The 23,313-nt window shown below is 50.8% G+C and overlaps 4 protein-coding genes across 7 annotated transcripts in view; 2 read left to right on the forward strand and 2 right to left on the reverse strand.

Annotated features, from left to right (window-relative positions):
* Nucleotides 1-1,541, reverse strand: part of MAP2K4 (mitogen-activated protein kinase kinase 4) — an 83,145-nt gene extending 81,604 nt beyond the window's left edge. Inside the window, exon 1 of one of the 2 annotated variants that reach the window (XM_030505816.1) lies at nt 1,027-1,541. In XM_030505816.1, coding sequence (XP_030361676.1) covers nt 1,027-1,126 — 100 coding nt within the window. In that variant the 5' untranslated portion in view covers nt 1,127-1,541. Of the gene's footprint in view, nt 1-125; nt 258-1,026 lie in introns of those variants that run through there. The other variant, XM_030505817.1, reaches the window with a different exon arrangement.
* Nucleotides 1,542-7,317: 5,776 nt separating this feature from the next.
* TMEM220 (transmembrane protein 220) lies at nt 7,318-12,417 on the forward strand. Of its 3 annotated transcripts, XM_030505852.1 has the most exons (6): nt 7,323-7,619; nt 7,720-7,749; nt 8,664-8,724; nt 10,505-10,628; nt 11,418-11,477; nt 12,247-12,417. In XM_030505852.1, exons 1-6 carry the CDS (start codon nt 7,542-7,544, stop codon nt 12,377-12,379), a joined length of 486 nt encoding a protein of 161 aa, XP_030361712.1. In that variant the 5' UTR covers nt 7,323-7,541; the 3' UTR covers nt 12,380-12,417. The 3 variants fall into 3 exon arrangements, with proteins under 3 accessions (XP_030361711.1, XP_030361712.1, XP_030361713.1); XM_030505853.1 differs by lacking the exon at nt 7,720-7,749; XM_030505851.1 differs by lacking the exon at nt 8,664-8,724 and having other exon boundaries at nt 7,318-7,749.
* A 986-nt stretch (nt 12,418-13,403) lies between these two features.
* Nucleotides 13,404-15,666, reverse strand: ADPRM (ADP-ribose/CDP-alcohol diphosphatase, manganese dependent). The gene is made up of 3 exons (XM_030505854.1): nt 15,078-15,666; nt 14,382-14,498; nt 13,404-14,125 (listed from the first exon to the last, which is right to left on the reverse strand). The coding sequence occupies exons 1-3, from the start codon at nt 15,631-15,633 to the stop codon at nt 13,839-13,841; spliced, it is 960 nt and encodes a 319-aa protein (XP_030361714.1). The 5' UTR covers nt 15,634-15,666; the 3' UTR covers nt 13,404-13,838.
* A 2-nt stretch (nt 15,667-15,668) lies between these two features.
* On the forward strand, nt 15,669-23,068 carry LOC115616518 (protein SCO1 homolog, mitochondrial). The gene is made up of 6 exons (XM_030505850.1): nt 15,669-15,847; nt 15,960-16,050; nt 17,195-17,392; nt 17,986-18,078; nt 18,192-18,307; nt 22,113-23,068. Exons 1-6 carry the CDS (start codon nt 15,692-15,694, stop codon nt 22,239-22,241), a joined length of 783 nt encoding a protein of 260 aa, XP_030361710.1. The 5' UTR covers nt 15,669-15,691; the 3' UTR covers nt 22,242-23,068.
* Nucleotides 23,069-23,313: the final 245 nt, after the last annotated feature.

Here is a 23,313-nt window from a genome sequence, read left to right on the forward strand (position 1 = left end):
ACTGCATCACCTCGGCCTAACAAAGCCTAAAATGTTGCTCAAGCAGAGGGGATTTTCCAATAGTCTAACTTCAAAGCAAAACTCAAAGGTGTTTGCTGTAGCCTTTCTGAAAAATAAATACCCACCATTTTTGCAAGACGGGTCCAGCATCAACAAGTGCAGGCGGGAACGTGGCAACACGACCCTGCTCTAGCACTGTCAATTTCCATCACGAGGAAACCAAACTGAAGCAGAAGTTCACGGCTGAACTGCTCTTACCAAACACCTGCCTTGGGAAGCACAGGTAAGCGCAGGGACCAGGCACACGGCGCCGGGGCTGAGCCGTCCTGCCGCCGGCCAAGTAGCCACAAACCCCGGCCCGGGCCCGGCCGCAGCACCGCGGGGCTCCTGGCGAGGGGACGGGGCCTGCGCGGGTCACCCCGGGGAGGCTGCAAAACCGTCCCCGGCTGGACGAAGCCAGAGCCGCGTCCCGCCGGCCTTTGTCCCGCCCCGCTGCCCCCTCCTGCCGCCCAGGGCAGCGGGGCGCCGGCCGCGGGCAGTGCTTCGGGGCCCGTCCCCGCCGCCAGCAGCCCGCGGCGCGGAGCCGGGGCCGCCCTTCCTCCCGGGGAGCCGCCGAGCGGGGCCGGGCGCGGCGGGAGGCGGCAGCCGCAGGGAGCGGCGGGGCAGGCCCGCAGCGGGGCCTGCCGGGGCCGGGCCGATCCCTACACGCACACACACACCCCCCGCGAGCACTGCAGCGCCGCAGGGCCGCGCCGAGGGGCAGCGCCGCTCCGGACGGCAGCACGGCCGCGCCCGGAGGGGTCCCCAGAGCCGCGGCCCGTCCCGGTCGGGGCCCAGCGGCCCACCCTCCATCCCCGCCCGGGGCAGCGCCCGCCCGGCAGTTCCGCGCTCGGCCCGGGCAGGGCGAGACCCACGACGGGCACCGCGCTCCACCGGGCCCGGCCTGGCCCGCCGAGGCCTAGAACGGGGCGCGCCGCCCGGCCCGGAAGCGGCGGCCGGGCCGCGGCCTAGCGCGGGGCTGCTTACCCTGCATGCTGCTGGCGGCGGCGTGCGCCTGCGGCCCGCCCGGACCCGGCCCGCTCCCGCCGCCGGCGCCGGAGCCGCTGGTGGGGCTGGGAGTCGCCATTGTGTGCGCGGAGAGGGAGCAGCGCGGCGGCTGCAATGCAGCAGGGACCCTCCCAGGCAGGACACCTAGAGCCCCGCCGCCGTATAGCAGCCGCCGCCGCCGCAGCCGCCCCGTCCGCCCCCGGGCTGGGGCCGCTGCTTAACCCCTCCCAGGCGGGGCGACCGCAGCCCCGGCGCCTTGCGGCAGCCGCTGCGGCGGGGCGGGAGCGGCGCTGCCTCCCTCCGGCCCCGGGAGCTGCGTGTCCCGGGTGGCTCCGGCCCCGCTCGCTCCCGCTCCCCCCGGCCGGAGCGGCATCGCCCGCTCGCTTCGCCCTCAGCACCCCCCCCCCCGGGAGCGCTGCACCGTGCGGGCCCCACCGCCGCAGCGTGTCCCACATGTTCGGCCCCGGCAGCCCCTCGAGGGCCGCTGTTGGGCCCAGGAGTTCTACCGAATTTCTCATCTTCACCTATGGCTTTTCCTCTTGCACAAGTGGCTACATGCAAACTTCTCCTGTCTTCCCGGAGACCTCTTCCCTGGCCACTACAGGGCATAACTTCACCCTGTGTTTGCCAAGGTATCCAGGGCATCATCCCCTTTCTGCCACCAGCAGTCTTCTCTGCATTTTCTTTCCTCCCTTAGCTGCTGCTCTTCATTCTAGAACATTGTTTCTGATCCTACCGCTAACTCCAGACAACTGACAAACAGCCTTCAGGGCTAGGAATCAGAGCAGTGAAATGGGTCCCACAGAGACCCGGCCTCTCTCTCCGACCGCTGCATAACTCGGGAAAGTCCCTTCACCTACAAGAGTCCTCATTTCCTAACCTGTGTAACAGAAATAATACTGACCTCCTTTATGATTGAGATCCAGTGAGGGAAGAGCTGGACACCCAAGTGCTAAGCAGACTTCCCCTGTGCCTCTGCCATCCAGGCTTCTCTGTGCTTCTTGTGAAGGTGGTGATAGAGCAAACAGAGTCCTCAACATGCACTGGATGTGTCTCCAGAAGTTGCCAACCATTACCCTTTGTGCAAGTGCAAATGCAATGGGGAAAAGAGGTCAGGGCAGGAGCTGCCTCCCCTTCTGGCCTTTTATTTCTTTCTCCCCCATCCTAGCTCATATTTAGATCTTAGCCTCATGCTAAGGCCTCTTTCATCTCGTGCTTTGAGCTTGGGAGTGCATTTTCTCCCATCCTAGAGTCTTCTGGTTTCCCTGCTCAGCTGCCCGTGGGGTCAAGGAGATGGGCTGAAACCCAAGAAGGAGCCCAGCCTTCTGCCTGAGCCCTGCTCTCTTGTAAATATCTCACACTCTGCAGAGCTCTTCTTTTTCAGGAGGTGGGAGAAGGGGGCAGACCTGGTCCTGACCATCTCCCTCTTTCTGCTCTATCCTCCCAACTCCTGCTAGTCCAGCAAAGCCATCTTCCTCCCTGCAAGGCATGCAGCTTTCCTGTGCCTTGGGGAACACCATCACCTCCTCATGTGGTCAGGCCAAAATACCAGTAACCTATTTGCTAGGTTTGAACTTAGGCTGCTACCCTATGCTGTCCCACCCTGGCCTCTGCTCTCTCTGGGGACACTGCTGACTCTTTCCAAGCTGCATACAGTCTGTCCCCTCCATTGCTTTGGTTGGAGAGGAACAGAAGCACTTGTACCCAGAGCTTCCCACAAGAGCAGTCCTTCCTTAATGTGGTTTGTGTGGGCACCATGGGGAGTAACCATCAGTGCCAGCGCCTGGCACTAACCACAGACCCCACAGCACACAGCAGCACATATATCCAGGTGAAGGTGCGCCCTTACCCTCTCCTCCCATATTCCCATCTGGGACACATCACCACCTAGCTCAAAGCCAGATTCCCAATCCCGTATCTACCTACCTAATGCCAGGGAGCACCAAGGGTGGCTGCTCTGCAAGGAGGGAGTCACAGGAGTGCAGCACAGCGTGGTGGGGCGAGCAGGGCAGGTCCCATGGCTGTAACCAGGCAAGTTTACTGCAATGAGGCAGGTCTGAGGTTAAGTCAGGTCTCCAGGTCATGGTCTGGCTCATGCCGCAGGACACGGCCAGGCACAGCAGCAGCAGAGCTGTAATGTAGCTTAAGTAGGAGACAAAGTAAAAGCGTTGGCTGAAAACAGTTCCCAAGAGACAGAGCGAAGGGTGGTTCTCCACCACCCCCCTCAGACTTCTCCCAGCTTTTTTCCAAAGTGCTCCAAAACCACCTGGCTCTTCCCAGCAAACCGGCCTTAAACGCTGAGAGTTGAACTCCTGGGGAGTGCAGCCCAGGTCCTGACACAAAACGTATTCCCTCCCCCCCCCCAAGTTCCACAATTTTCCTTTCCCTTCCCTCTCTTGCTTAAACTTTCTCTTCTGCCATATAGAAGAGTGCAGGTCCGAAGCTGGCACCATGAGGCTGTGGCACAGAAACCCAGTGTCTGCTGGCAAACACTGGCAGCAGCTGGCTTCCCCCTCTGCTTTATGCCACTTGCATGTGGTTTGCTTACAATTAGGTAAAATCATACTGTTTAGTCTTACCCTCCCCCCAAAAAACCCCCAAAGCTGGGAGGATCAGCAGTACCTGTCCTGGCAGAGGTTTGTGAAACCAGTTCTGAAACACCTCCAGTGCTGGAGATTGCGCCATCCCCAGCAATCTGTTCTGGCACACTTCTAGCGTAATGTTACCTGAAAGCCTAACTTAGGTTTGTCTGAGCTGAAATCTTTCATGGCCTGTTTGCTATGGCTATGGCCTTCTTTGAAATGACCTCTTATGCACTTGGTGGCTGTAATGCTTCCCTTCCCCTCCTCACTCTGGCTTCCTCCTCTACAGAGTTCATCAACTCAATTCTTTGAGCCTTTCTTTGTTACTGTGCCTCCCAGCATCCTCACTGACCTCCTTTGACTTTGTTTTCTGTTCAGCTGCATTTTGATGTGCACATTACTAGCTAGGCACATTACTCCAGCTTGTCTTGGAGGCTGCTTCTGGCTTATACACTCCAGGGTGGTGGTTGCCTTTTCCCTTGCTGGTGTTCAGTTTGCTCTCCATTATACCTTGGAGTCCTTCTGAAAAGCTGCAGCCACCCAGTTCACTTACATGTTCATAAAGGTAATGCTTGAAGTTGTACCTGTTGAATTTTACCCTGAATAAAAGAAAAGTTTCAGGTCATTTGTAACATTCATCAACTAATACTGAGTTCTTGTTGTCTTTGCTGTCCTTCACAGCCTGCAGTAACATGCAGGTTTAATAAGGCACTCAGAGGTGTTAATTATCCAGGCTGGTAACTGAAGGAATTAGAAAGATCTGGCATCAGAATGGACCGCTGCAAAAATCACTTCCATATGTCCTTCCATCTTGACAACCACTGATAATTAGAACCTGAGGTACCATTACCTCAGTTTTACACTTCCCATTCTTATCTTCTCAAGAAGGGGTCAGGACATCGAGTATTAAACCCCTACCTCATGCCAACATACATGACATCTGCCACTTCTCACTTGATGCCTAAGAATTTGTGCCATGCCAGGACACCAGACTGGTTTGTTCCTGATGGGTTCACAGTGTGTGTTGTCCATCCCCCTGTTCTACTCTAGGTGCATACAAATGCCTGGTTTCATGAGTCGTTCCAGAATGTTTCCGGGAATTGAGAAGGACTTTAAATTAGGATTAAAGAAGCATCTGACAAAGCATAAACAAGATCAATTTGGGTGAGCTCTATAAAACCAATAAGGTAGGAAGAAGGTTGTTACTATAGGGTTATAAGGACAAGAAGGAGGTCGATCTGCTGAACACTTTAGACTCGAATTCCCTGAAGTTAGTAAGTGAGTGAATGTGGAGCTACTCCCCTTCTCAGTAAGGTGGGCTCCTTCCTGCCCTGCTCATGGCACCTAGCCCATCAGTTAAGGCAACTAAACCCAAAGCCCTTTTGGCAATATCAACTGTGTATACATATGCACATGCATATCAACATTCACTTATCTCCAGCTGCTCCTCTGTGAACTGTAGTTCAGGCTCCTGAGCCCTTCACCTGCCCACCTGGAGCCTCTTATCCAGTTTTGATCGCACCAAACCACATCTATGGCCATTCATGGCAGCATCACTGGCGTCCACAGGGATGGAGAGGGCCACTGGGATGGGTGACTATGGCAATGCTTCACTAACATCTCTGGTACAGGCTCTTGGGAAACAGCCTGGCTCTCATGATATCACTGCTTGGCTGCTGGATCCATAGAATGGGATGGGTTGGTCGAGACCTTAAAGCTCATCCAGTTCCAACCCCCTGCCATAGGCAGGGACACCTTCCACTAGAGCAGGTTGCTCCAAGCCCCTGTGTCCAACCTGGCCTTGAACACTGCCAGGGATGGGGCAGCCACAGCTTCTCTGGGCACCCTGTGCCAGCGCCTCAGCACCCTCACAGGGAACAACTTCTTCCTTAGATCTAACCTGAACTTCCCCTGTTTCAGTTTGAACCCGTCACTCCTTGTCCTATCACTACAGCCCCCGATGAAGAGTCCCTCTCCAGCAGCACTCTCCCTCAGCAGTGCTCTCCTTGGAAGCCTCTGTCCTTTACAGCTGAGCTGAAGCTAAGCTTGGGCTTCAATGGGCTAAGTAGCGACTCTAGAGAGGCATAAGGAGGGAAAGTGTTTTATCCAATAATGAGGAACTGATTTTCAAGCAGCTCGAATTCTACTCAGGGGTACTGAATGTTCTCGGCCTCCCTCTTATGGGCGAAAGCAGCATTGCTGGAGGCTCTCTTCAGAGTCTCCCGGCTCCACAGAAGGAGGGAGGTATAGGAATTGCTTATGGGAGCTGGTAAAGCTTTAAAGTGAATAACTTCGACCTTTGCACACCTAACACTAAAAATCCTTCCTATTTCTAAAAGACACTACAGCCCGATTGCTTTTGAATTGGAGCAGCAAAGAACAAGATAGATCCAGACACTATGGTTGGTAAATCAACCCCATCCTTCCTGTCCTGTCCTCATAGGACACAGGCAGGACTTTTGCCCTCTCTTGCTCTTGTGTCACTTAACCCTGCTTGCTCGCACGATTGCAAAACCCTCCACATCCCTCCCAAGTGCTCAAGAGAAGCTGCTTTCTGCCTGTTCAGCAGCTTCTTCCCCTCAGCATGAGACCTGTCCCACCCCACAAGGGCTCAGGATACGTCTCCACCAGTTTCTCCCAGCTGTTCCCTATTAGCTGCTGTCTCCCCTCCACCCATGACATGGCCAACAACAGCCTAGCCCAGAAACCAGGTGGGCTGTGATTCTATGACTCTATAGAAACAGCAGTAATAGGCACTCCATGCCCTGCAGTGTCACCACCACAGTCTTATATGCAGCTGTACTGCTGGCCCTGGCTCTTCCCAACACCTACACGGACCTCTCTGAGCTCAGACATGCCCCAGCACCCACCAGCTCACTGTGGTGACTGATGGTGCAGCTCTACAGCCATCTCAACCTCAGCCAGGCTACACCAGGGAGGACACCACAGCCAACAGCGCATGGGCAATGGCTGTCCCACTGCCCTGGGGAGGGGCAAGCAGGGCAGACCCAGGGACTGCAGCCAGATCCAATCGAGAGCCCAGACCACCAGCCGAATTCATGGAGGCAAGGCAAGCCTGGGGTCAAGCTGGGAAGTCAGCCTATGGGTTGGCTCAGAGATGGCTGGTGAGATCCATGGTGATATGGCAGCTCTGAGGTCAAGCTGAGAAGTCAGTGCATGGGTCAAGGACTGGATCACCAGGCTCCATGGGCTGTGCCGAGCGCTCCTGCCACAGCTCAGGAGGGGCTGCAGGGCCCCTCTCAAGGGGTTTAACTTTTGCATAACCACTTGCCAGTTTTACAGTACAAGTTTGTTGGTGTGCATTCACTGAGGCAAGGATCTAATTCTCTTTCAAGCACATGAGTTATGGCAGAAACATGGCAATGTTCCTGTGAAGGCATGGCTGGAGGTCTCTAGTCCAACAGTCCAATTGAAGCAAGATTGCTCCCACATCAGATCAGGTGAGCCATGGCTTTGTCTACGTAGTTTTGCTGGAAGTCTCCAAGGATGGGGATCACGCAGCCTGGCTGGGTCAGCTACTGCGGGCTGCACCACCCTCCTGCTCAGTTGCCTAGTGAAAACCTTCCAAGCCACCATTTGTGGCCAGTGCCCCTTGATATATCATCTGATGCCAGCAAGGAGAACACGCCTCTGTGCTCTCTGCAGCCACTCCACAGGCAGTTCCACCTTACTGCTGGGTTTTGCTTCCTCTTTGCCCACGGCTGCTCAAAGTTCCCTGCGCTCCTGATCAGCCGGGGCCGCCGCCCAGGACCTACTCCAGGTCTTCCGCATCCTTCCTCACGGGGGGCGCTGGACAGGACGGAAAGTCCCTTCTGACAGACCGGTAACTGCGACCGAGCCGCGCTGACCCGCCCCGGCTCCGCCCCTTCCCCGCGGCCCTCCGCGGCGGCCATGGCCATGGCGGGGCGGCTGTGGCGGCTCTGCAACCTCCTCATGGCCGCTTTCTTCGGGCTGGCGGCCGCCGTGCAGGTGAGAGCGGGGCCGCCCGGGCGGGGGGCGGCAGGAGGCTCCGCACCGCTCCCCTCGAGCGCGGCCCCGGCCAGGTCTCAGTGCGCGCCTTCCGCTGTAGGTGAACGACCCCGACGCCGGGCTGTGGACTGTGAGTACGGACCGCCTTTCCCCTGCTCCCTGCTTTTACCTGGAGAGCAAGCAGGCGCCGGGCAACCAGTCCCTGCTGCAGCAACAGCTGGAGTCCTGGAATCATGGAATGCTTTAGGTTGAAGGGACCTTAAACCTCATCCAGTTCCAACCCCCTGCCACAGGCAGGGACACCTTCCACTAGAGCAGGTTGCTCCAAGCCCCTGTGTCCAACCTGGCCTTGAACACTGCCAGGGATGGGGCAGCCACAGCTTCTCTGGGAAAAGTCTGTGCCAGCGCCTCAGCACCCTCACAGGGAACAACTTCTGCCTAAGACCTCATCTCAGTCTTCCTTCTGTCAGGTTAAAGCCATTCCCCTTGTCCTGTCCCTCTCAGCTTGACAGGGCTGCCTCGGTCTCAAGAGGAAATCAGAGAAACCCTCCCGTTCCCAGTCTACTTCGCCAGCCCTTCCTCGGGCACAGGAGCAGCCTGGCGGCCCTGGCACACTGTGCCCGGCTTGGAGCTGAGGGGCACAGGGGCTGTGTGACAGGAGCTGCTGGGTGGCAGGGGCTGTCCCTTGTGCTGGGGACATCCCTTGTGTGGGTGGGTGAGCCCAGCTGGGCTCCTGCTCCCAGCAGAGCTGCCCAGTACAGGTGGAGGGTTGGGAGCTGGGGGTGTCCTATAGGGGCTTTCCTTGGGATCGAGACACAGTGCAGGGGCTGGTTGGTAACCCAGAAGCTGAGGAGCAGGGGCTGGCGCTCAGCCGATGGTCTTGGGTGGTGGGTGGCAGTGGTGGAGATGGGCACTGCCAGTGCCAGGACATGCCAGGGGTGGGGAACTGGCAGCTGTTCCCCACATCTGGCAAGTGCTGTGGGTGGGCGCTGCTGTGTGTCTCACTAAGCTCTGCTACAGAATAGATTTGTATTTCATTAACAGGTCATCTACTTAGTGCCAGCTGCCTTGACACTGCTTGTCAGCATTAACCCTTCAATAACAGGTATGATATCAGTGTGCAGAACAGTCTCTGCTCAAAACCCAATTTTATCTATTGACTGTAGATTAAGATCAGTTAAGAAACATGTCCTAATATGTCTTGAGGGCAAAAATCTGTGGAATCTGCTTCTACAAAAGCTGGTCATCAGTTTGATGAACTGCAGGTGAGTGGAGGAGCCCTGGGTAAAGGGCAGAGTGATCTTACCTTTGCACCCTGCTTCCAGTGCTCAGAGCCTGAGCGGAGCATAAGCCTGGCTCTGGTGTTAACGTTAGCACATCAATACACTTTGTTTCCTTGTTGTAAATTGTGGTTTTGCTTATCTACCTCATAGAAGAGCAGTTGACTTCTTCACAGAAAGAGCTAAAGGTCTCGTTCAGTATCAAGTGCTGCAGCTGCCCCTCAAAGTGCACGGACAGTGATGGGACCTGTTAGAGGCTTCAGTGCTGTGGCTGAGTTTCTAAGGGCATACACTAAGTGAGAGAATCAGATCAGATTTGGTCCAGGACTCTGGAAAATGGTTAATTTTTTGCATTTTCATCCAGTAGAAATAATTTTAAACCTGACATTTTGTATACACGAAGTGACTGGATCTTTTCTGGATGAATCCTTACTCTGAATAAACTCCACTTATGCCAAAAAAAGAAAAGCTGCAGGAGTGTATGCTGTTGTCACAGATCATACCATTGCAGCCTCTCAGCACTCTGGCTACACTAAGCATATGAAGCATTCATAAAGCCAAAACCCATGAGGGTTGTTTGCCAGTGGTTAATCAGTGCTGCAGGGGAGGTTTATTTGTGCAATAGGTGTAACTTCAACCTAACGGCATTTGGTCAAGAGAATCTGCATGTTAAACTCACAAGTAGTTTTTTGTGCCAAGATATGTGGAAAATAAAGATTAAAATAGCACAACTGTTGTATAACTGCATATTTATGTACATTCACCAGGGGACATTTTGCCATTCCAGTCTGTGGAAGACCCAGATTCTGCCTCTGCTGAGCTGCAGTAACTTCAGCCAAATAGGAAATGAGTTACAATGTTGGGTCATACTGAGCTCTTGAATTTTGGCAGCTCATCTCTAATGCTTGCCTGGAGGGGTCAGCACCCAGGTTTTGCCCATCTCCCCCCCCATCTATTCCCCATGTCTGGGAACAGACATGGAAAACCACAGGAATCTTTGGGCCCATCCAGATTCTTCATATCATCCATAGTTCTCTGTTTAAACATCAGCTCCCCAGGCAGAGATGTCAGCGGCGATGCTCATCATCAGAGGCAAACCTCAGGCAGAGGCTTATCGGGGAGTGTGAGGGAAGAGGCTCCCTGCAGGGTGGTGGTTGCTCTGTGCCCCTGAGGCTGGCGGGGAGCTGGGGCTGCTCCCCTGGCCTCTGGTGTCCTCTGGGTCATGCTGAGCATCTGGTTCTGGCTGGGAGCTCCAGAAAGGCTGTTCCTCCTGCTTAAGAGAACTCCTTTTTGTGCTCCACTCCATGATTTTTTGCCCATGTATGTCAAATGCTGGAGCCTGTTGTGTTTGCTGGAGAGAATCGGAAACTCTTCATTGAGGTGCTGCTGCCAAGAAAGCAAGCTCCATGCCCACTAGTGTTTATTTTCATCAGCACTTTTAAACAGATTTCCCTAGTCATAGAGATGCTGGTATTAATTCAGTCTTCCTGCCTAAGGGGTGTGTGTGTTTGCTGGAGGCATCTTTTTTAGCGACTCAGTTGCTTTTTGATTTATAGGTTTACTTCATGTGACATTGCAGTTGCTGCCAGTCTGTTTTTAACTCAGGTAATGGTGTTTGGAGGAGCCTCTGTGACCTTCATTCTGCTGGATGTATCGTTGGGACCATTGCCTTGGCTTGCTCTTTGTTTGCTTACGCTCAAGGAAACATTTTACATGAAGAAGAAGGCCGGTAAGTGGTGAATAAATCCCCCCTGCATGAACTCCACACTCCAGGCCATCTCCTTCTGGTGGTCACCCTCTAAACTTTATCTGCTGGGCTGCTGCAGTGAGTTCTCTTGGTCCAGGAGAATCAAAGCAAGTAGGAGGGACCATAGTGCTCCAGACAGGGGTTTCTTGGACAAAGGGAGGGCGATCAGTCCTGATTGCTTGCCTGGTTGTGGCAGATAGATTTTAGTGGGGGAACTTCTGGCTTTCAAAGAGGAGGGCACTGGCACAGTGAAACAGCTTTGGGTGCTCTTGCTGGAGCTGCAGGAATGGGAATCAGTGTTTTTAACACATGCATGTTTATGTAGCACAGGCTGCTGAGTGCTCTGACTGCCAGGGACGAGGGAGGGAGGATTTCCCTCCTGGGTATTCGGTTGTGGCCTCGAGTAGGTGCTTGCAGAGTATTGAGGTGACTGTGGCTGTTTATGGTCTGGAATACTGGAATGCTGCTTTGCTCTGTGTTAAGGAGGGAAATGTGCTGGGGAATAGAAGTTTAGCAGCAGAACAAAAAGTGGAAGCAGGAATTTCTGCAGCTGTATAGCTGGGTCATGTGTGTTTGTAGGTTTGTGGTGGGAAGCAAAGTTACTCTGTGTAAATACCTTTACAGTTACAATCCTAGTAAAATACATTGAACTTCTCACAGGAGCAACAGTGCTGGTTTGGAGGCAAAACTTGTTGGTTTTGGGTTGGTTTTTTTTTTAAATAAACACCTGCTTGTATTATTTTCTGACCTGGTTTTTGTTTGGCTTTTTAGAGAGTTGTTTGGTCTGGTGATTATCGCAGTATGGATGAGGCTTTGTCGCAGTTCAGCCAAGTAAGTTTTGTTTCTCATTAGCTCATTAGAGCTTCTCAAAAACACATAGTTCATTTTGACTGCTTGGTTTTCTGCGTCCTGCCACTGCCTGAACTTTCTCAGATACCTAAGCAGTAGTAGCTGGTGCTACAGCCTGGAGGATCTTGCACAGATACAAGTGTGCGGGGGGGAGTAAAGGAATGTGAGTTTTTCTCCTCCCCATCCATAATGGCAGGGGACACCCTCCCTTTGCACAAGCACAGCATGCCCCATCAGTGGAACAGCCTAGTGAGTGTTGGCCACAACTGCTAATGAACTGCAACGCCATTTCTGCCATTGCTCCCAGGTTAAGGAACTTCCCAGTGAGGGTCTCTGCACTGGTGTCCCCTGCATCCACCAGAGCTGCACAGGGCTCTGGGTGGCTGCAGTGGCTCCACGTTTTCCCCCTCCAGCCTCTTCAGAGCACTGTGCTATAGCAGTTTTGCTAAATTCCTGGTAGCTGGGAGCATGAAAATTCCCAATCTGCCAAACAGTATCTTTGTGCTGGCAAACACACACATGCCTCTGCGCAAATAGGGTGCTTTTATCTATTTATTTACCTGGTTTATGAGGTGGCAGAAACTTTCCTGCTGGCACGTGGTGCCTCTTGGTAAAGGATTGTGCTAATGCACCTGCGGGAGCTACATCAGAGTGGCCAAAGGCTCTTTGCTGTCCTTCCAACAGCAGCCAGGTGTGAATGTTTCATAGCAGACTGATTTGAAACAGCTCTGTTGTGTTTGCTTCTTTTTAGGAACCCCCTGGCTGGAGTTCGCTTGACTGCTGCAGTGGTGGTCGCGCTCTTCCCCTTTGTGTCATGGCTGTACATTTATGCGAACAAGGAGATGCGAGCATCTTGGCCAACACACTGTAAAACAGTAATTTAATGTGTGGTAGATAGTATAGAATAAATATTCTGACCTTATTTGCCTTTGCTTTTGGTTCTTAATGAAGGGTTCATATCAGTTGGAGAGGACCCAAGAATGTCTGGCTGCTTCCAGCAGCGCGGGTTGAGGTTTGTTACAGAAACTGAGGAACACTGTCAAATCTGAGTGGAGGATTTTCCTATGGGAAGAGGTGTTCACCTGGCTTCCTCCTACATTTTCAAAGCACTATTGAGCTCATGTGTGTTCTAATGTTATAGCCAAGATATCCTGGCATCCCCAGATCACTTTCTGACCGTTTTGGGAAACCTGCTGCTCTGTATCATAAAAGTAAAGCAAACACTTTGTTTCAATAAATGACTATTTACAGCCATAAACCTTCCAGATACTTGCCTGGATAGTCCACTGAGACTAACTGAATATTTGAGCAGTCTGTATTTCTGTTTCTGCCCTAAATATGTAGAATATATCTGAAGAAATATTTTTGCTGTTATCTTTAACTGAAAATTCTTAGTTTTACAGAGTAATAAATACTAATTTTCTACAGAAAATGCAGTGAAAGCTTCTGTATCTTTTATTTTCCGTGGGATGTGCACTCTTGACTGCCCCCAGCAGACGCGGTCACTATCGCAGCTCTGCTTCTCACAGCATTTCTGTTCCTGGAAAGCAGCCCAGCGGCAGTCAGCATGTTCCACTGCTGCTGATCCTGGAGGAGGAAGCTCAGGTGGATGGACTGGGCTGGGAGAAAGCCACACAGGTCCAGATGCAGCGCAGCAACATCCTTCCGTGTCAGGGCTTCTTTACCCAGTGCTGCTGCCTAGATCCCAGCGGGTGTATCCGCAGCATTACAGGATGTAGCATAAATGGTCTCTGTTTCCCTTGGGCTTAGCTGGTTTTGAATATTGTTTTAGTCTTGTAAAGCAATGTTAAGAAGACTGCATTAGGCTAGAAGGCGGAGTAATTCTGCCAGACATGAGACATTACTGATCATGATGTTCAAAAAAACACCTACAATGGAAATGGCTGGGCAGGTACAATTCTGCATGCTTTAATTCTGACTGATACAAAAAAAGTGGCTTTTTTTTTTTTTTGGACAATATTCATAATGTAGGGTTCATTTTTTTCACAGTACATACTAATCTAGTCAGGAATGGGTGTTTCAGGTCAACATTCAGCATGTTTCAGGTCAACATTATGCATTCAAGTATATTTATTTCAAATATGGTTACTGGCCTTCTCTATTCTCCATGAAGAAATTAGGTCTGTTTTCTTACAGAAACATAATTTCTAAAATTGAGTATCCAAGAGAAAAATGTTTGAATTAAATAAGTTTATATGTTTAATTAAATAAACATATAAGGATCAGCCATTCACATCTTTCCACAAGCAAATAATAAGCTGAATCCTTATTTTTTATTCAAGTACTTCCTGAAGAAGAGCAATTTATATTTGCTCACTGTTTTCAGAAATGCATAACTCTGTCTGAAACTCTGCCCCTTCCCTTTAGTATCATTTTATCTTTATAGACATAAATAGTCCCAAAGGCATTGCTTTCTGGTGGAGTTTCAATAACCCCCTCCAAAGTCAGATGGTGAACTCCATGAGAGTCTAAACAATAGCCACCATCGTGCACGTGCCCTGCAAGAAAGCAGACCACGCACTGATGGGAGTGTATGACCGAAAGGGCATCTTTGTAATTCCAGGCAATGCAAACTCTGTCTGAGGCATCTGGATGAATGGGCAGATGACCTGCAGTTGAGAAGGAAAGAAGCAGGAGAGTTACTTTAAGTGTAACCTAACTCTGCCTTCATTGCTGGGAAGTTCAGACATCTAACTGTGTACACAAAGCTCACACGAGTGCGAGACATGGGTGCTATTCTACTTCACAGGTTACCCGTGTACCTCAGTAGAGCTACAAAGCTGCTACATGTTTTCCTCAGCTAACATCCATTGGCTAGGTAAGTCTTTTTACATGTATCCCCATGTATCTCCTACATCCACCTACCCGTAACTATGACTTTTTCTTGGTTTTCATCGGAGAACTTGAGGACTTCATTGAACCAGTCCAGCTGGGCTTGGCTAAATCCTCCGTTAAACTCTACAAACTGAGGTTCTTGAAGCCCTGCAATGAAGAAGGAGGTTAGGCACAGATGCATGCACTTCTGTGTCTCCTGAATTTCCTTGCCTTATGTAAGTCTGCTTATGATAGATAGTCTACTCTTAGAACTGTTTTGTTTGGGTTTTTTTCAACTCTTGGATCAGAACTCCAGCCTCTTTGGAGAAGCAAAATTATTTGTTACTGTTTTGGGAGGGTTTGGTCATGCTGCAGACACAGGATTTCAACTAGTGGGTCCCCCACGGCATGGGCTAGGGTGGGCATCACTCTAGACTCTGTAATAGCAGTTACATAGGCTGTTGTTACAATACTGCAGGGCACACAGCACAACATAAACCCATCCCAAAAGCACCAGGACGGATACAGGAGAGCACCTCCTGTGCCCACCTAGAGACCCACTGACTGTATCTCAGCTGACAGCAAGGAGGAGAGCAGAATGAGGGCACATGCCTCAGCCTTCTGGCAACCAGATGCCAGCTCCGGGAGCTGCCTTGGGAAGCAGAGGTTCAGCCACCCATGCTTCTATGGAAGAAGTTCAGAACTTCACGCTTCCATGCTCTAAATATCAGTCGAGCTGGGGGGTACCTGTAGGGTCGTTGAGGTTGTCGTTGAGGTTCTTCTTCCGCAGCAGCCGCAGGGACTCCTGGTAGCGGGGGCTGCCGGGCTCCCTGCCCAGCGTGCTCAGGTCGTAGCCGTCGAGCACGACCACGCGGAACGGCGCGGCCGGGCTGAAGTGATAGGCCTGGCAGTCGCTGGCGGGGGGCCCGGCCGCGGCCCCGCAGCAGCGGCTGTTGAGGCCGGTGCGCACCAGGCGGGCCCGGCTGAAGTTGTACAACTCGTGGTTGCCCCACGCGTGATGCACCGGCACCGGCAGCCGCCCCAGCGCTGCCAGCACCTGCTCCAGGGCACGCTCGGACTGGCCGCTGCGGGCGTTGAGGCCGTCGATGCTGTCACCCAGCTGCAGCACGAAGGCGAGCGGCGGCTTCTCAGTGGCCCACGCTTCCACCGCGGCCCGCAGCAGGTTAAGGCTCTGCCGGTAGTACCGGCGCCGGCACCCTCCGAAATCGTACCCATCCTCCGCGTCCGCGTACTGGATGTCCGCGATGACACCGAAGCAGAAGAGCGGCGGCACCGCCTCCATGGCGGCCGCGCCCGGCTGACGCAGGCGGAAGGGGCGGGCGCGGAAGAGCGGCCATAAGATGGCGGCAACCGCGCGGTGCGGCGGGAGGGTAGTGTTGTGTTGGCGGCTGTTGGGTGCTGTGCCGAGGGGTCGGGCGGTGCTGCCTGCGTCCGGCAGCCGCACAGTGTCCCGCCTGCCGCCGGGCAGTGGCCCGCGGACGGGCGCGCAGTGGAGGGTGAGTGCGGGTGCGGGGGAGCCGCGTCCCTCCTCAGGCGGGGTGGCGGGCCGGGCCGCGCCGCGCTGTGCTCCGCGGCTTTTTCAGCCACTAAACAGCTTCTTCTCTGCAGCTGGTGTCGTGGCGGTCGCTGGCCGCCACCTTCGTGCTGTGCGGAGGGCTGCTGGCTGCCATGAAGAAGGTGAAGCAGTGGAAGGAGGAGGGTGAGTGCGGGGTGAGGGGCCGGACCCTGCCCGCCTCAGGGGGGAGCACGGCGGGAGGAGCAGTAGCAGAGCCGCGCTTCAGAGGAAGCCGATGAGGCCCCCAGTGCCATGGGTTAGTGGTGGCCTCGGCAGTGCTGGGGAACGGTTGGACTGGATGAGCTTAAAGGTCTTGTCCAGCCTGGTTGATTCTGTGATTTTATGCGCTTTTGCTATATCATGCTTTGTACACTGTTGCTTTGTGCCCGTTGTGTATACAAGTGCCACAGAAAACTTAAAAAAAAAAAATCAAAACACTCCTTCAAGGTTAAGCATTTTAAAGTTCCTAAACATGCCTTTGCTGCTGGGATGGTTGTGTTTGATCATGCTGCCCGTCGATGCAGTGCAAACACAGAGGTGAGGTTTTGTGTGCACGCGGGGTTTCTTCTGCGTAGCATGTGCGTTTCCCTGTCCTTTGGTGACTGCTCACGTGTTTCATTTTCATGCTTTTACTGTGGGAAATTGGAGATCTTGCAGCTTTTAGGATATGTTCAGTTTGTAAAGGATGCTGATTTTTCTGTTTTGCTCTATGCTGGGTACCTGACTTTCTCTTCTTTATATAAAAATACACTCAGATGGCAATAATGGCATGTAGTGATAGGACAAGGAGGAATGGCTTTAAAGTGGCCACTTAAAATGGCCAACGGGGAGATTGAGTTGAGCTCTTAGGCAGAAGCTCTTCCCTGTGAGGGTGCTGAGGCGCTGGCACAGGGTGCCCAGAGAAGCTGTGGCTGCCCCATCCCTGGCAGTGTTCAAGGCCAGGTTGGACACAGGGGCTTGGAGCAACCTGCTCTAGTGGAAGGTGTCCCTGCCCGTGGCAGGGGGTTGGAGCTGGATGAGATGTAAGGTCCCCTCCAACCCAAACCATTCTGTGCTTCTGTGGTTATGTTTCAAAGGAGTTTAGTTTTGCCCAAAATGGAGTGCTTTTTGGAAGTCTTGTCCACATTGGTTTTCTGCATGATGGGCTTTGGTGAGCATGGTGTTTCAACGCCCTGGGCTGTGACTGTGTGAGGTTGCCATTGCCAGGCTATTCAGCTTCTGAGGCTTGCCTGGGAAGCATCATGGATTTGTGGTATGGATGTGTCTGATTCTTTCTTGTTTTTTGTAGCTCTGGAGAAGGAAAGAAACAGAGGCATTGGGAAACCACTGCTTGGAGGGCCCTTCTCACTCATCAGTCACGAGGGACAGCCCAAGACCAGCAAGGACTATATCGGCCAGTGGGTCCTGATCTACTTTGGCTTCACACACTGCCCTGACATCTGTCCAGATGAACTGGAGAAAATGATTGAAGTGGTAGATGAAATTGGTATGGGAATTCGGTTGGCATTGTGGTCCTCTTCATGGGAGGTCTGGGTTTATTGTAGTGAAATATTGCAAATGGTAATAACCGATGATCTTTTAAAAAATGCCATTGACTATTCAGTAGCTGTCTTAATTGCTAAGTGAGACATAGGTCAATCTGCCTGTGACTAGGATCCGCTATTTAGAGCATGGCAGCGCTTCCTGCAACTGGGGGCTTGTTGGTAATAAAACATGATGGTGGCAGGTTAAAGGGAATGGTGCTTTGCATTGTATTGTGGCCAAGAAGTGGCCATCACAGGCCCCCTTTGTCCTGACCATTGTGCTTTATATGTGCATCATGCCATGGCATTTTCTGCATCAGAGCCAGTTTGTTGTCTCCCCTAAGCAGAGCAGGGACTCCAGCTGAGAGCCTGCACCCAGCACAAGCACGGAGCCTTGGATTTCATTCACAAATTGCATACATTAAGCTGCAGAAAATGGCCTTTTTTTGTCACTTAGGGTGGGCTCAGATGTTACAGTAGCTTGGCTGTGAGCTTGTTTGAAGGGAGACGAGAAATGATTTTTGTTTTTCTAAGAGAAATATTGTTAATGTCACAGATAGAATTCCATCTTTGCCAAATCTAACCCCACTCTTCATCACCATTGATCCTGAGAGGGACAGTGAAGAAGCCATCGCCAAATACGTTAAAGGTATTACTGTTTTCTTCCTCCATGTCTTGCAGCATGTAATATAGAGCACTGAAAAGGAGGCTCTTGTTGGGATTCTTCTCACTAAAATGTCCAAATGCCTTCTTTCTATCTAGAATTTTCTCCAAAGCTGATTGGATTGACTGGCACCAGGGCACAGATTGACCAAGTGGCCAAAGCTTATCGTGTGTATTACAGTGAAGGTCCCAAAGATGAAGATAATGATTACATAGTAAGTAAATGTAGGGCCTTTGCCTAATGAAAGAGTTTGGATAAGAGCAGCATATAGATTTTAAAATCAGAAGGCAGCTGTTGCAATCTATGCTGAAGTCCCACATGACAGAGCCCTGTTGCAGTGATATGTTACGCTGCAGTTTAGAGGTTTCAGTCAGAATCAAAGTGCTTTCTTACCTCAGGCTCAGAACCTCACTGAAACGTGTTCTAAAATGTACAGTCCCAGGCCTGCAGATGAAATAGCAAGCCTGGCATGTAGTGTTTTTGGCCGTTTTCCTATGTGCTCCAAAGTGAAAATGGAACTAGGAAATTAAGGCAATAGGAAGGGAGAGAAACGAGAGGGAAAAGCGAGAAACCACTCATATGCTGCCAAACAGATACTAAGGAGCAGGGTCTTCCTGGCAGGAGAATTGGATGATGCAAAGTCTGCCTGCAGATACCATAAGGATCTTCCTCCTGTATCAAATGACCTCAAAGAGAGAGCATGTTAATGGGAGTAAAATACGTAGAGTAACGGTGTGATGGGGGAAAGTGAGGTTTAAGTGAGGCTAAACTGGTTAGTCAAAATCTGGGTGTGAATAGAACTGGCTATAGGGCGCAGAGCTGCTGCCAAGGCCTTCCTGACTTGCCACATCCTCAGCAGACTGGAAGAGTAAAGTATGTACAAGTGTGTATGCTTAAACCACGACAAAGTGATATGATAAAGGAGGATGCATATTATATGACCTTTTTTATTTTCTTATTCTTCATTACAAGAACTAAGGGCGTCAGATCTAAAGCCAGGTTCCAATGAAAGCTGTTGGTTCTTGTTGCATTGGGCACATGAGAAGTGGAATCCCTTGCTACAGAGGGGAATGGTAGAAGTTTATGGGAGTTCACAGGGAGACTTGTTGTTAGTCTGTGGAGCACCCAATCTGTTGAGGATTATGAAATGCACAGGAATGTTGCCTGGTTCAGGAAGCCTGTGAGCTAAAACATGTTTGGAAACTGGGAGGTAATAGAGGAAGCATATTTTTGATGGTGTTTTTGTACTCTTCTTTAAAGCAACCATGGCTGGCTACTGTTTGAGGTAGGATGCTGTGGCAGATGAGGTTGGGTCTAATCCAGTATTGTCTATTCTTAATCTGGTTTTAAAAACCACCTGACTGCAGAAAACAGATTATCCACGTGAACAAAGGTTTTTGGAACAAACAGAGAAAACCAGCAAGAGTAGCACGTGATACCAGTAAAGAGGAGGTGGAATCACACTGGTGATGTGTTACTAAAAGGGGTGTGAAGTGGGAGATGAAGAAACTGTTTTCACTTAGTGGCAACTCAATAGCTACAGAAGTCTGTGTGTAAGGTACTGTATTTGAATGGAGGAGAGAAGCCTGCTGGGGAAATTCAGCACCAATTCCAGTCAATGTGAAAAGCATCAATCCAAAATCAATCTAAAGGCACTGCTTAAAACTGGGTTTATAGAAGGGGCTGGTGGAAATGCAAGAATAGGTTATAGGAGCAGGATTGGCAAAGGATGCCTGCTTAGGAGAGGGAAGATAATCAGTAGAATCTGACATTGAGTGAACTGAAGTTGAGGAGGGATGATGGAAAGAGGCCAGGAAAGCTGAAAGAGTGCTGCTCCTTAGGAAGCAAACCACACGTGGATTCTGGCAAACCACTCTTGGATTCTGGCATGGCTGTGAAGGGAAAGTGTAGGGGTTCAGCCAAGGAAAATAACTCTACAGATGATGACAGCTTCACGGGAGGCTGGAGAGTGAAACTGAACTGGAGAATGTGACTACGCGTGTGATGAAGTAGGAGAAGAGATTTGGGGTTCCAGGGAGAAGACGACTTGTCTGTGCTAGGGTTGGGAGCCTGAGAGAAGGGAAGGGCAGTGAGGAGGAAAGGCCAGAGGACTGGGAGCAGGAGAGCAGCCTGGGAGCCCCAGCCGTGGTGCCAAGGAGGAAGAGTATTACCTGCGTGTCCTCAAGAGTTGTCAGGCTCTGGGTGCTCAGGGCCGGAAGGCCACAGGACACAGGGCTGTGAAACAAAATGGAAAGAGCAAGAGCAGATCTGGGAGGGGGAGCTTGAGGCTGCTTTTGTGCCTACCTGGGATTTACTCAAGTAATTACTACACTGTGGTTTTTCCTCATTGGCCCTGTCCTGCCAGTTGGTGACTAACACTGCCAGTTGTGCAGGAGCAGGTTTTGTTTTCCCTGCAGGCTGCTGGGAGGTGGGGAAGAGGAATAGGTCCCCTACAGCCAGTTCAACTGTGCTGCTTGCTTAGACTTGAAAAGAGCCTGGAGGTGAGCACTTCAACTGTATTTTCTAAGCATCTGTTTGCATTTTTCAAGTATTACTTGAACACTACTAGTTCCTATTTAATAATCTCAATTTTCCAATTCTCAATACCAGCATATCCAATGTACTTTTTTTATTCTGTGGTTTACGAGACTGCATTGAAACTCAAATGATGATCTTCATGTGCATAGAGTGGGAACAGTGCAGGCTTCAGGCACAGCTTGAAAACCAGCGCACAGAAACTGCACTCCAGCCTCACTGCATTTAACCTTCCCCAGGCCAGGGAGTAAAGATGCTCTGAGCAGGCTACCTTCTTTTTTGCTAGCTTCCAGTTGAAGGATCTCAATTGTGTTTCAGATTTGTCTCCTGCAATTGGATTTTGTGGTCTGATACTGAAAATTTGAAACTAGAGTAAAATTTATTGCAGGAGGTTTTAATTCAAATAATTTTGAGCGCCTCAGCATCCTCACAGGGAAGAACTTCTGCCTAAGAGCTCATCTCAATCTACTCTTCAATCATGAAGATACCAGACAGTACCTGCATTGGCATTTAAAATAACTTTACAGTGCAGGGGGTTGGACTAGATGAGCTTTGGAGGTCCCTTCCAACCCAAACTACTCCATGATTCATGGAATTGATATTTTGAACATGTTTTAAGGTTATTTCAATGGGGACAGTAGGGGGAGCCCCTGCCCAGCACACGTGTTTCCCTCTGCGCCAGCTCCTCTATCTGCAGTTCCTGTATCCCAGGGATGCTCTTGCTCCCATTGCTTGTACTGCCAGCTTGGTTTAGTGAAACACCTCTGTTTCTACTGGGTTTGCATCGTATTAGCAGCAGGAGCTTGGAATGCCCTGTGGGCTTCATGGAGCATCATGAGAAGTATAAGGAAACTGGGAAAAGTGAGGAGGAAAGACCTTTAGCCCACACATTGCCCTTGCCTTGTCTGTGCTGCAGGAAGGGTGCCAGCAGCTGAGGGGAGCTATTTTTTATTCCTTAAAAGTATTCCTTCACACATTCTGAGTGTGAACTAGTATTCTCTATCTTCTTGGGTAAAACAAGAAGTCACCGAGGTGATGCTTTAGCTTCTTGGTGAGAAGTCTTGTCAGACTGCTGAAGCAAAGGCTGAATGGGTCACTGTTGCTGATGACTGAGAGATGTGCAGGATGTTGTAGTATTGAATAGGTGGCTCCAAAGAAGATGGAGACTCCCTTTTTCTGAGGAGTCACATGGAGAAGAGGAGGGGTGATGGGTACAGGTTACTCCTGGGAGATTCTCACTGGACCCAGCAGGAAAGATTTTTCACCATGAAAACAATCAGCTGTTGGAATAATTTCCCAAGGGAAGTGGTGGATTCCCCAACACTGGACACTCTTGAGATTTGGCTGGACAGGGTGCTGGGACGTCTTGTCTAGATCATGGTCTGCCAGGAAAGCTTGGACCAGATGATCCTTGAGGTTCCTTCCAACCTGGGATTTATGATTCTGTGATCTTTTTTACCAAGCCACGCTGTGCTCTCTTGCAGGTGGATCACACAATAATAATGTACCTCCTTGGGCCAGATGGTGACTTCGTGGACTATTATGGCCAGAATAAGAGAAGTGGTGAGATTTCTGCCTCTATTGCTGCACACATGAGAAAATACAGATCCTAAACCACAAGGTCTTCAAAGATTGATGCGAACATCACCTCTAGGTTTGGCTGGAATTGGGCATTGGGAGTTAAAGCAGAAGCATGCAAGTGTGACATCCTGGCATCACATGCCTCCTTTCTTCTAGGTAAGAAAGGCAACCATGCTTCTGCAAAATACCATCATCAAAACTCTTAATAGAGCCTTCCTTGTGTGTATGATTTGCAGCAAGATTTGGGACTTCTCTGAAGCATTGTTGGGAGCAGAAAATGGAAAGCACTTCTCATGTGGGAAGAATATTTATCACTGGTAAAGTTAACTGCTATCTCTTGGCAAGACTTCAGTGAAGGACGGTCACTGCAGGAGGATGGTTACTTGAGGAAAAGCCACATTTGCCAGAGAACCCTCTTTTCTGCACTGTTTTGCCTTCTGGGAAAGGCAGTTACAATATTATAAGCAGAAGAGCCTTAAGAGTGCACTTAAGGTTAAGAGGTTAAGAAGGTGAAGAGCACTGAAAGCATCAGCAGCTTCTACGCATGGGACCAGCCCGGTAGTGTGCCTGACTGAATGCTGAATGAAATGGGTCTTTTTCATTGGAATGCTGAAATTAATGTTTTTTTCTTGATTTTTCCCCGGTGAACACTGTTAACTTGTAAGGAAATGAGGAATAGTTTGCAAATCCAATCTTTCTTCTGGCCTAAATCATTTGATGCATAGTCAGCCTGATTGTGCTATGCTGAATAGTGGAGTGGGGAGGGTGAAGGCGGGCTGTGTCCATGCATAGGGCTGTCAATCAGATCAACTTGATGCAGTGTGGCATTTGAAAATAAAGATTGCTTTGTATAAGCAAAGTATATATTTTATATATTTATTTTTTCTTAGTTAGGTTTGACTAGAATATCATCAGTACTTTATATACTGGGGAAGTTTCATATTCTTGCTGGTTTATCTCTTACGCGAGAGAAGTGGTTATCTCTGCTAGTGCAAACCATAAGCTGAATGTGCTTTTGTAAGGTACCTGAACCCCAGAGAATGGCCCACAGGAGCCAAACTAGACATGTTCTTGGTGGCAGAGTGCTTCACACTGAACACAAGT

Source organism: Strigops habroptila, chromosome 14 (assembly GCF_004027225.2).
Source record: "Strigops habroptila isolate Jane chromosome 14, bStrHab1.2.pri, whole genome shotgun sequence".
In the NCBI taxonomy this organism is placed as follows: Eukaryota; Metazoa; Chordata; class Aves; order Psittaciformes; family Psittacidae; genus Strigops; species Strigops habroptila.

Excerpts from the sequence above, each read along its gene's own strand:
- TMEM220 (XM_030505851.1), top strand. The coding sequence starts at position 7,542 with ATGGCCATGGCGGGGCGGCTGTGGCGGCTCTGCAACCTCCTCATGGCC. Across the intron at positions 7,750-10,504 it reads CCGACGCCGGGCTGTGGACT|GTAATGGTGTTTGGAGGAGC; the intron begins GTGAGTACGGAC and ends TTTTTAACTCAG. Across the intron at positions 10,629-11,417 it reads TTACATGAAGAAGAAGGCCG|AGAGTTGTTTGGTCTGGTGA; the intron begins GTAAGTGGTGAA and ends TTGGCTTTTTAG.
- LOC115616518 (XM_030505850.1), top strand. The coding sequence starts at position 15,692 with ATGGCGGCAACCGCGCGGTGCGGCGGGAGGGTAGTGTTGTGTTGGCGG. Across the intron at positions 17,393-17,985 it reads TGAAGTGGTAGATGAAATTG|ATAGAATTCCATCTTTGCCA; the intron begins GTATGGGAATTC and ends TTAATGTCACAG. Across the intron at positions 18,308-22,112 it reads ATGAAGATAATGATTACATA|GTGGATCACACAATAATAAT; the intron begins GTAAGTAAATGT and ends GCTCTCTTGCAG.
- ADPRM (XM_030505854.1), bottom strand. The coding sequence starts at position 15,633 with ATGGAGGCGGTGCCGCCGCTCTTCTGCTTCGGTGTCATCGCGGACATC. Across the intron at positions 14,499-15,077 it reads CAACCTCAACGACCCTACAG|GGCTTCAAGAACCTCAGTTT; the intron begins GTACCCCCCAGC and ends TCTTCATTGCAG. Across the intron at positions 14,126-14,381 it reads AGAAAAAGTCATAGTTACGG|GTCATCTGCCCATTCATCCA; the intron begins GTAGGTGGATGT and ends TCTCAACTGCAG.